At 55.2% G+C, this 12,110-nt stretch overlaps 1 protein-coding gene across 1 annotated transcript; it reads left to right on the top strand.

Annotated features, from left to right (window-relative positions):
- The first annotated feature begins 86 nt into the window (after window positions 1-86).
- RENBP (renin binding protein) lies at window positions 87-11,572 on the top strand. Its single transcript, XM_083881415.1, is given in 12 exon segments — window positions 87-131; window positions 678-775; window positions 1,588-1,663; window positions 1,751-1,826; window positions 2,812-2,984; window positions 3,488-3,568; window positions 3,570-3,728; window positions 5,548-5,629; window positions 6,888-7,063; window positions 10,176-10,307; window positions 11,262-11,349; window positions 11,445-11,572. Coding segments are annotated over 11 exon segments (1,221 nt in total). The 5' UTR covers window positions 87-131; window positions 678-680; the 3' UTR covers window positions 11,528-11,572.
- The last annotated feature ends 538 nt before the right edge of the window (window positions 11,573-12,110 follow it).

Here is a 12,110-nt window from a genome sequence, read left to right as displayed (position 1 = left end):
CAATTTGGGGTCTCGGCGCTCAAGGGGGCGTGGCCATGCAGCGGTGGGCGGAGCCAAAGGGGAAGTGGGCGGGGCGTGGTCAGGAAAGGGGCGGGGCTTGTCGCGAGTCTCGTGACTGGGCAGAGGCCGCGGTGGGTCCGGGGGGGGGGGGGAGGGGCGGTTTTGGGAACCCCCAAAAGGGGCCTGGGGGGGGCTGAGGGGACCCCCAGGGCTGGGGGGGGGGCTGGGGGTCCATGGGGACCCCCCGGGGTGGGGCCTGGGGGGGTTTTGGGGACCCCCACGGTGGAGGTTGGGGGGCAGAAGGGGTTCGGGTCCTCGGGGTGGGGCTTGGGGGGATTTTGGGGACCCCCGTGGGGGTCTGGGGGTCCATGGGGACCCCTGGGGTGGGGCCTGGGGGGATTTTGGGGACCCCCCCTTGGCTGGGCTGAGGGGGACCCTGGGACCGAGGGGGGTCTGGGGTCCCACGGGTGGGTCTGGGAGGTTCCTGTGGGTCTGGGGTCCCATAAGTGGGTCCGGGGGCTATTTGTGAGTCTGGGGGGTATTTGCGGGTCAGGGGGGTGTTTGTGGGTCTGGGGTTCCCACAGGAGGATCCGGGGAGTATTTTTGGGTCTGGGGTCCCGCGGGTGGGTCCGGAGGGTGGTTTTGGGTCTGGGTCCCACGGGCCGCCCCCTCCCCAGCCCATGGAGCAGCTCCGGGAGTGGCGGAGCCGCATCGCGGCCGAGCTGGAGGCGGTGGTCGCGTTCTGGGAGCGGCACTCGCACGACCCCGAGCACGGGTGAGGGGGGGACCCCCCCGGGACCCCCCAGCACCTCCAGGGACCCTCCCAGGACCCCCAGGGACCTCCAGGGACAGACACCCCCAGTACCTCCAGGGACCCCCCCCAGGGACACCCAGGGACCCCCCAGGACCTCCAGGGACACTCCTGGGACCCCCAGAGACCCCCCGGGACCCCCAGGTTCACCCCGGGAACCGCCCAGGGACCCCCAGGGACACCCCCAGGACCCCCCCAGGACCTCCAGGGACACTCCTGGGACCCCCAGGACCCCCAGGGACACCCCCAGGACTCCCAGAGACCCCCCGGGACCCCAGGGACACCCCAGGACTCCCAGGTTCACCCCGGGACCCCCAGCACCTTCAGGGACTCCCAGGGACACCTCTAGGACCCCCAGAGAACCCCAGGTGACCTCGGGACCCCCCAGCTTGTCCCCAGGACCCTCCCAAGTGTCCCCAAATCCTCAAGGGTGACCCCGGGGTCAGGGACCCCCCAGCCCCCCTGAGACCCCCGAGTCCCCCCCACAGCCCCATGGGGGACTCTGAGCTCTGGGACCCCCCAAAATCCCAAAGTTCTGCCCAAGGACCCCCCAAGTGCTCCCCAAATTCCCACAGGGGACACCCAGGACCCCCAAGTTCCCCCCGCCCCACAAAGAAACCCGAGGTCTGGGACCCCCTGGGACCCCCCAAAATCCCCCTGGGGACCCCCAAAATCCACTTGGGACCCCCCAAAATCCACTTGGGACCCCCAAAATCCTCCTGGGACCCCCCAAATCCCCCTTGGACCCCCCAAAATCCCCCTGTGACCCCCCCCAGGGGTTTCTTCTCCTGCCTGAGCCGCGACGGTTCCGTTTACGACGACACCAAATTCGTGTGGCTGCAGGGCCGCCAGGTCCGTGTGGGGCTGGGGGCGTGGGGAGGGACCTGGGGGGGCTCTGAGGACCCCCCGAGCCCCCCTGAACCCCCCCCGACCCCCCAGATCTGGGTCTATTCCCGCCTGTACCGGACCGTGCCCCGGTTCCGCCGGCCCGAGCTGCTCGAGGCGGCGCGGAAAGGTGGGGAGGGGTCCCCAGGGGGTTTGGGGTGGGATTTGGGGCAGTTTTTGGGGCTGGTTCCCCCCCTTTATCCTTTTTTAATCCGCTTTTTTCCCCGCCCTCTGATTTTCCCGAATTCTCCCGATTTTCCCCCAAATTCTCTCATTGCTGTCCATGGGCGCCGTTCATTCCCCTTTGCCCATTTTGGGTTTAATTCCCTCTTTTTCCTCCCCCGCGTTATCCCAAATCCCCCCAGTTTTTCCCCATTGATCTCTACGGGCGCGGTTTCCCCTTTTTTTCCACCCCGAAATTCCCAAAAATCCCCCCAGTTCCAGCCGGGCAAAATCCCCCCCACTGATCCCTATGGGTGCAGTTCCCCCCTTTCTCCACCCCCAATTCCCTCCAATTCCCCCCCAAAATCCACTCAAAACCCCCAATTTCCCCCCAAAATCCACTCAAACCCCCAATTTCCTCCCAAAATCCACTCAAACTCCCCAATTTCCCCAAAATCCACTCAAACCCTCCAATTTCCCCCAAAATCCACTCAAACCCCCAATTTCCCCCCCAAAAATCCACTCAAACCCCCCAATTTCCCCCCCAAAATCCACTCAAACCCCCAATTTCCCCCCCAAAATCCACTCAAACCCCCAATTTCCCCCCCAAAATCCACTCAAACCCCCAATTTCCCCCAAAAAATCCACTCAAACCCCCAATTTCCCCCAAAAATCCACTCAAACCCCAATTTCCCCCAAAAAATCCACTCAAACCCCCCAATTCCCCCGAAATCCCCAAAAATTCCCCAAATTCCCCAAATTTCCCCCCAAAATTCTCTCACCGATCTCACCGCCTGCAATTCCCTTTTTGGCCGCTAAGCGGCGCCGCCCCCATTGCTCTCTATGGGCGCCGCTCCCCCTTTTTTTCATTTTCCCCCCAAATTCCCCCCAAAATTTCCCCCCAAATGCCCCCAAATCGTCCCGAACCGGGCGGGTTTTGCCCCGATCCGCAGCGGGGGAGTTCCTGCAGCGCCACGTGCGGCCGGAGCCGGGCTCGACCCGCGCCGCCTTCGCGCTGCGGCGGGACGGGCGCCCCGAGCGGCTCCAGCGCAGCTTCTACAGCGAAGCCTTTTGTGCGCTGGGGCTGGACGAGCTGGGCCGGGCGGCGGGGGAGCCGCGCTACCGGGTGAGACCCCTCCCCAAATAGACTGAGACCCCGCCCCAAATAACCCTGGGAGCCCTCCCCAAATAACCCTGAGACCCCTCCCCAAATAACCCTGGGAGCCGCGGTACCGGGTGAGACCCCTCCCCAAATAGACTGAGACCCCTCCCCAAAATATAGCCTGAGAGCCCTCCCCAAATCACCCTGAGAGCCGCGCTACAGGGTGAGACCCCTCCCCAAATGGCCTGAGAGCCCTGGGACCCCTCCTCAAATGGCCTGAGAGTCCCAGGACCCCTCCCCAAATAGACTGAGAGCCCCGGGACCCCTCCCCAAATAGCCCGAGACCCCTCCCCAAATAACCCGGGACTCCTCCTCAAATAACCCTGAGAGCCCTGAGACCCCTCCCTAAAATAACCCTGACCCTTGCTACTGGGTGAGACCCCTCCCCAAATAACCCTGAGACCCCCAAATAACCCTGAGACCCCAAACCCCCCTGAGCCCCCCTGAGCCCCCTCCCCACGTTGCAGGCCTGGGGCCGGCAGTGGGCTCTGGCCGTGTGGGGCTGGGCCCGGGGGGCTCCCATGGAACTGGGGCGGCCCCGGTTCTCGGGGGACCCCCCCCCAGCAGGCGCTGGCCCAGCCCATGATGGTGCTCAAGGTGGGGCTGCAGCTCCTGGGGGACCCCAAGAGGGACCCCCCGAGTGAGCCCGACCCCGAGGCCGAGGCCATGGTGGAGTGGGGGGCGCGGCACGTCCTGATGCACCTGCAGGTACATCCCCAACTCACCTGGGGCAGCCAAAACACACCTGGGACCCCCAAAAAGACACCTGGGGCAGCCAAAACACACCTGGGACCCCCAAACACACCTGGGGCAGCCAAAATCATCCCTGGGAGCCCCAAAACACACCTGGGGCAGCCAAAACACACCTGGGACCCCCAAACACACCTGGGGCAGCCAAAATCATCCCTGGGACCCCCAAACACACCTGGGGCAGCCAAAACACACCTGGGACCCCCAAACACACCTGGGGCAGCCAAAACACACCTGGGACCCCCAAACACACCTGGGGCAGCCAAAACACACCTGGGAGCCCCAAAAAGACACCTGGGGCAGCCAAAATCATCCCTGGGAGCCCCAAACACACCTGGGGCAGCCAAAATCATCCCTGGGAGCCCCAAACACACCTGGGGCATCCCAAAATCATCCCTGGGACCCCCAAACACACCTGGGGCATCCCAAAATCATCCCTGGGACCCCCAAACACACCTGGGGCATCCCAAATGCACCTGGGACCCTGAAACTGCACCTCAGACCACCCCAAAACACACCTGGAATCCCCAAAAATGTACCTGGGACACCCAAACCACACCTGGGATTCCCAAAATCACACCTGGGACCCCGAAATTGTGCTTGGGACACCCCTAAATGTACCTGGCACCCCTCAAAATGTACCTGGGATATCCCTAAATGTACCTGAGACCCCCAAAATCACCCCTGGGACCCCCCAAACACACCTGGGATATCCCTAAATGCACCTGGGACCCCCCAAAACACACTTGGGGCCCCCAAAATGCGCCTGAGATCTGCAAAAATGCACCTGGGACCCCCAAAAATGCAGCTGGGACCCCAAAATCGCACCTGGGATCCCCAAAACACACCTGGGACATCCCAAAAATCATCCCCGGGACTCCCAAATCACACCTGGGACCCCCAAAATCACTCCCAAAGCCCCAAAATCATCTCCAAGACCCAAAAAATCATCCCTGGGACCCCCAATACTTCACCCCACCACAAATTTCCCCCCCCCCCAAACTCCTTCAGGATCCCCTGGGACCCCCAAATCCTCCCCAGGACCCCCAAATCCCCCCCAAAATCCCCCCCGGGACCCCCAAATCCCCCCCAAAATCGCCCCCGGGACCCCAAATCCCCCCAAAATCCCCCCCCGGGACCCCAAATCCCCCCCAAAATCGCCCCCGGGACCCCAAATCCCCCCAAAATCCCCCCCCGGGACCCCAAATCCCCCCCAAAATCGCCCCCGGGACCCCAAATCCCCCCAAAATCCCCCCCCGGGACCCCCAAATCCCCCCCAAAATCCCCCCCGGGACCCCCAAATCCCCCCCAAAATCGCCCCCGGGACCCCCAAATCCCCCCAAAATCCCCCCCGGGACCCCCAAATCCCCCCCAAAATCGCCCCCGGGAACCCAAATCCCCCCCAAAATCGCCCCCGGGACCCCCAAATCCCCCCCAAAATCACCCCCGGGACCCCCAAATCCCCCCAAAATCACCCCCGGGACCCCCAAATCCCCCCCAAAATCACCCCCGGGACCCCCAAATCCCCCCAAAATCACCCCCGGGACCCCCAAATCCCCCCCAAAATCGCCCCCGGGACCCCCAAATCCCCCCAAAATCGCCCCCGGGACCCCCAAATCCCCCCCAAAATCGCCCCCGGGACCCCCAAATCCCCCCCAAAATCACCCCCGGGACCCCCAAATCCCCCCCAAAATCGCCCCTGGGGGCTCAATTTCCCCCGGGGGCCCCCCAAAATCTGTGTCCCCCCCTTTTCTCCCCCCAAATTTCGGGGTCCCAGCGGGGGGACTCGGTGGTGCTGGAGAACGTCAGCCCCGAGGGGGAGGAGCTGCCGGGGAGCCTCGGGCGCCTCATGAACCCCGGTGAGGGGGGACCCCCAATTTTGGGGGGAAATGAGGATTTTGGGGGGTTTGGTTCCAATTTTGGGGGGGAAGTCGAAGCAAATTTTAGGGGCAAATCCCGATTTTGGGGGTTTTGATCCCGATTTTGGGGGGGGTTGATGCCAATTTTGGGGGGTTTGGTTTCAGTTTTGGGGAGTTTGGTTCTGATTTTGGGGGGTTTGATCCCAATTTTGGGGGGTTTGATCCTGATTTTGGGGGGTTTGATCCTGATTTTGGGGGGAAATGAGGATTTTGGTTCCAATTTTGGGGGAAGTCGAGGCAAATTTTAGGGGCAAATCCCGATTTTGGGGGTTTGATCCCGATTTTGGGGGGGTTTGATGCCAATTTTGGGGGGTTTGATTCCGATTTTGGGGGGAAATTGTGATTTTTTTGGGGGGCTTTGATTCCAATTTTGGGGGTTTGGTTCAAATTTTGGGGAGTTTGATCCCGACTTTGGGGGGTTTGGTTTCGATTTTGGGGATTTGTTCCCAATTTTGGGGGGTTTGGTTTTAGTTTTGGGGGGTTTGATCCCAATTTTGGGGAGTTTGTTCCAAATTTTGGGGGGTTTGGTTCTGATTTTGGGGGTTTGATCCCAATTTTGGGGGGGTTGGTTTCGATTTTGGGGGTTTGATCCCGATTTTGGGGGGTTTGATCCCGATTTTGGGGGGTTTGATCCTGATTTTGGGGGGAAATGGGGATTTTGGGGGTTTGGTCCCAATTTTGGGGGTGTTGGCTCCAACTTTGGGGGCTTTGGTTCCAATTTTTAGGGGCAAATCCTGATTTTGGGAGGTTTGATTCCAATTTTGGGCAACAAACCCCCAATTTTGGGCTCCAAACCCCCAATTTTTGATATTTCCTCCCCAATTTTTTGCTCCTTTCCCCCCAATTTTGGGCTCCAAACCCCCAATTTTGGGCTCCACACCCCAATTTTAGCCTCCAACCCCCCAATTTTAGGCTCCAAACAAAAAAAAACCTCCAATTTCAGGCTCCAAACCCCCAATTTTTGACTACAAAACCTGAATTTAAGGCTAGAATACCCAAATTTTAGGCTCCAACCCCCAATTTTGAGTTCCAAACCCCCAATTTTGGGCTCCAAACCTCCAATTTTAGCCTCCAAACCCCCAATTTTGGGCTCCAAACCCCCAAATTTTCCCATTTCCTCCCCGAATTTTCCCATTTCCTCCCCGAATTTTCCCATTTCCTCCCCAAATTTTGCCTTTTCCCCGTTTTTGGCCCCCAGGACACGCGCTGGAGGCGGGCTGGCTGCTGCTGGAGCTCTCGGGGCGCCGGGGGGATGCGGATTTGGGGGCTCGGGCCGTGGCCGGGCTGGTGGAGGGACCCCTCAGGTGGGGCTGGGACCCCCAGCACGGGGGGCTCTTCTATTTCCTGGACGCTGACGGGCACTGCCCCACACAGGTAACCTCAAAACTCACCTGGGGACCTCAAAACTCACCTGGGGACCCTGAAATCCACCTGGGAACCCAAAATTCACCTGGGGATGCAAAAATTCATCTAAAAATCCCACCTGGAAACCCCAAAACTCACCTGGGGACCTCAAAACTCACCTGGGGATGCAAAAATTCATCTAAAAATCCCACCTGGAAAGCCCAAAACTCACCTGGGGACCTCAAAACTCACCTGGGGACCCTGAAATCCACCCTGGGAACCCCAAAACTCGCCTGGGGACCCTGAAATCCACCCTGGGAACCCCAAAACTCGCCTGGGGACCCTGAAATCCACCTGGGAACCTCAAAACTCACCTGGGGACGCGAAAATTCATCTAAAAATCCCACCTGGAAAGCCCAAAACTCACCTGGGGACCCTGAAATCCACCCTGGGAACTCTGAAATCCACCCCGGGAACCTCAAAATTCACCTGGGGACCCAAAAAATGCCACTTGGGGACCCAAAAATCTACCTGGGGACCCAAAATTAATTTAAAAATCCCACCTGGGAACCCCAAAACTCACCTGGGGACCTCAAAACTCACCTGGGGACCCTGAAATCCACCTGGGAACCTCAAAATTCACCTGGGGACGCAAAAATTAATCTAAAAATCCCACCTGGAAAGCCCAAAACTCACCTGGGGACCCTGAAATCCACCTGGGAACCTCAAAATTCACCTGGGGACACAAAAAATGCCACTTGGGGACCCAAAAAATCCCACCTGGGAACCCCAATGTTCACCTGGGAACCCAAATTCTCACCTGGGAACACCCAAAATGTTCCCATTTTTTCCCAAATTCACGTTTTTCCCCCCCAATATTCTCATTTTCCCCCCATTTTTTCCCCATTTTCCTATTTTTCCCCATTTTTCTCCTGTGTTTTTTCCCTACAACATTATCATTTTCCCCCACTTCTTTCCCCATTTTTTTCCCTACAATATTCTCATTTTTCCGCATTTTTTCCCTCCAATATTCTCATTTTCACCCATTTCCCCCCCATTTTTTCCCCGTTTTTTTTCCCCATTTTTCCTCATTTTTTCACCCATTCTTCCCCAATTTTTTCCCCATTTCCCCCCCATTTTTTCCCTACAACATTCTCATTTCCTCCCCATTTTTTCTCTGATTTTCCCTACAATATTCTCATATTTTCCTCATTTTTCCCCCATTTTCCCTCAATTTTCACCCTTTTTTCCTCCATTTTCTCCCATTTTCCCCCATTTTTCCCCAATTTTCCCAATTTTCCCTCATTTTTCCCCCGTTTTCGCCCCATTTTTCCCCGTTTTCCCCCGTTTTTTCCCCCCCATTTTTCCCCAATTTCCCCCCCATTTTCCCCCCGTTTTTCCCCGTTTTTTCCCCCCATTTTCCCCCCACATTTTTCCCCCAAATATTCTAATTTTTTCCCCATTTTCCCGCAGCTGGAGTGGTCCCTGAAGCTGTGGTGGCCCCACACCAGCAGCTTCACCCCCATTTTCCCCCCAGTATTCCCATTTTCCCCCCATTTTTTCCCAATTTTCCCCCCCTTTTTTTTCCCAATTTTCCCCTCATTTTTCCCCCCATTTTCCCCACTTTTCCCTCCATTTTTTCTGGGTTGGTTTTTTGTTTTTCTTTTTTTCTTTTTTTTTTCCTTTTTTTTTCTTTTCTTCTTTCCCTACAATATTCTCATTTTCCCCCCATTTTCCCCCCATTTTTCCTCCAATTTTCCTAAATTTTCCCCACTTCCCCCCACTTTTTTCCCCCATTTTTCCCTCCAATATTCTTATTTTTCCCCTTTTTTCCCCCATCTTTTCCCTACAACATTCTCATTTTCCCCCATTTCTTCCCATTTTTTCCCCATTTCCCCCCCATTTTTTTCACTACAATATTCTCATTTTTTCCCCATTTTCCCCCCCGAATATTCTCATTATTTCCGCAGCTGGAGTGGTCTCTGAAGCTGTGGTGGCCCCACACCAGCAGCTTCACCCCCATTTTCCCCCCAGTATTCTCATTTTTTCCCAAATTTCCCCCCCCCCTTTTTTTCCCAATTTTCCCTCATTTCTCCCCCATTTCCCCCCGTTTTTTCCCCCATTTTTTCCCCCGTTTTTCCCCCATTTCCCCCCCATTTTTCCCCCATTTTTCCCCCCAATTTTTCCCCAATTTTTCCCCTACAATATTCTCATTTTTTCCCCATTTTCCCCCCCGAATATTCTCATTATTTCCGCAGCTGGAGTGGTCTCTGAAGCTGTGGTGGCCCCACACCAGCAGCTTCACCCCCATTTTCCCCCCAGTATTCTCATTTTTTCCCAAATTTCCCCCCCCCTTTTTTTCCCAATTTTCCCTCATTTCTCCCCCATTTCCCCCCGTTTTTTCCCCCATTTTTTCCCCCGTTTTTTCCCCATTTTTCCCCATTTCCCCCCCATTTTTCCCCAATTTTCCCCCCAATTTTTCCCCAATTTTTCCCCTACAATATTCTCATTTTTTCCCCATTTCCCCCCCCGAATATTCTCATTATTCCCGCAGCTGGAGTGGTCCCTGAAGCTGTGGTGGCCCCACACCAGCAGCTTCACCCCCATTTTCCCCATTTTCCCCCCAGTATTCCCATTTTTTCCCAAATTTCCCCCCCCCACTTTTTTCCCAATTTTCCCTCATTTCCCCCCCATTTTTCCCCCGTTTTTTCCCCCATTTTTTCCCCCGTTTTTTCCCCATTTTTCCCCATTTCCCCCCCATTTTTCCCCATTTTCCCCCCAATTTTTCCCCAATTTTCCCACTACAATATTCTCATTTTTTCCCCATTTTCCCCCCCGAATATTCTCATTATTCCCGCAGCTGGAGTGGTCTCTGAAGCTGTGGTGGCCCCACACCAGCAGCTTCACCCCCATTTTCCCCCCAGTATTCTCATTTTTTCCCAAATTTCCCCCCCCCTTTTTTTCCCAATTTTCCCTCATTTCTCCCCCATTTCCCCCCATTTTTTCCCCATTTTTCCCCATTTTTCCCCATTTCCCCCCCATTTTTCCCCCGTTTTTTCCCCAATTTTCCCCCCAATTTTTCCACTACAATATTCTCATTTTTTCCCCATTTTCCCCCCGAATATTCTCATTATTCCCGCAGCTGGAGTGGTCTCTGAAGCTGTGGTGGCCGCACGCCGAGGCGCTGGTCGCTCTCCTGGCCGCGCTGCGCCTCCAGCCCCGGCCCGAGCTCATCTCCCGCTTCCTACACATGGCCCGGTTCACCTTCCACAAGGTGGCCTTTGGGGGGAAATTCGGGCTCTTGGAGCGGTTTGGGGAGATTTGGGGGGAATTGGGGGGATTTGGGGTCTTGGAGGGGATTTGGAGGGATTTTGGGGAAATTTAGGGAGGATTTGGGGAGTCTTGGAGGGACCCTAAATTCCCCCCAAATCTCCTCCACATCCCCTCCAAATCCCCTTCAAGACCCCAAATCCCCCCAAATTTCCCCCAAATCCCCCCAAATTCCTTCCAAATCCCCTCCAAAACCTCCAATCCCCCCAAATTCCCCCCAGATCCCCCTCAAATCCCCCCAGATTCCCCCCAAATCCCCCCAAAATTCCCCTCAAAATTCTCCCCAAATTCCCCCCAAATCCCCTCCAAGTCCCCAAATCCCTCAAAATCCCCCCAAAATTCTCCCCAAATCCCCTTCAAGACCCCAAACCCCCCAAAATTCTCCCCAAATCCCCTCAAAAATCTCCCCAAATCCCCCAAAATTCCCCTAAATCCCCCTCAAACCCCCCAAATTCCCCCCAAATCCCCTCCAAGACCCCAAATCCCCCAAAATTCTCCCCAAATCCCCTTCAACACCCCAAATCCCCCCTAAATTTCCCCCCAAATCTCCTCCACATCTCCCTCAAATCCCCTCCAAAACTCCAAATCCCTCCAAAATTCTCCCCAAATCCCCCCAAATCCCCTTCAAGACCCCAAATCCCCCTAAATTCTCCCAAATTGCCCCCCAAAACCCCTTCAAGACTCCAAATCCTCCCGAAGTTTCCCCTCAAAACCCCAAATCCCCTCAAAATTCTCCCCAAATCCCCCCAAAATTCCCCTAAATCCCCCTCAAACCCCCCAAATTCCCCCTGAAGACCCCAAATCCCCCAAAATTCTTCTCAAATCCCCCCAAATATTCCCCCAAACCCCTCAAAATTCCCCTAAATTTTCCCCAAATTTCCCCCCAAATCCCCCTCAGTTCCGTGACCCCCAGCACGGCGAGTGGTTTGGGTACCTGAACCGGGACGGTTCTGTGGCTCTTTCCATCAAAGGGGGACCTTATAAAGGTGAGTTTGGGAAATAATGGATTTATGTCAAGGTCTGGAAGGAGATTTTTCCCCGTTTTTCCCGTTTTTTTCCTGTTTTTTCCTCATTTTTCCAGGTTGTTTCCACGTGGCGCGGGCGCTGCTGATGTGTGAGGAGATGCTCGGCGACATCTTGGACAAGGAGGAAATAAAAGAATAAATTTTTAGGTTTTAGATGTCTCCTAAATGAATTTAGAGGGTTTTTAAAATTTCGTGAGCTTGTCCTGAATTAAATTCGGGATGTACCCTAAATAGTTTTGGGGTTTTTTTTTTAAATTTTGGGGGCTTCTTATGAATTAAAATGAGATAATAATCCTCAAAAAGTGGAGCTCTGAAAAATTCAAATAAAGGGAAAAATGTACAATGAGTTTGTGGGAGGTGATTACAAAAGTTGGTCAGAAATCCCAAAAAAATCGCCTCATAATCCCCTAAAAAAATTGCTACAAAATCCCCTAATAATAATAATAATAATAATAAAGAATCGCTCTAAAATTTTCAATGTTCCCCCCAATGTGCCCCACAAAAATCCCCAATTTTCCTCCAAAATCCCCTCATAAAAATCCCCCAATAATTCCTAATAAATTCCTCTATGGTTCCCAATTAACCTCCTCCACAAAAATCCTCAAAATCTCCAAATTTTCCCCTCAAAAATTCCTAAAATTCCCTTTTTTCCTTTTTCCCGCCCAAACTCCTCCTTGCCCACACTCAAAATGGCGGCGTCCGCTTCCTCATTATGACGTCAC

This window comes from Zosterops lateralis (assembly GCF_965231275.1).
Source record: "Zosterops lateralis genome assembly, chromosome: 33".
NCBI classification, from domain to species: Eukaryota; Metazoa; Chordata; class Aves; order Passeriformes; family Zosteropidae; genus Zosterops; species Zosterops lateralis.
This window is presented reverse-complemented; position numbering and strand designations above follow the sequence as displayed.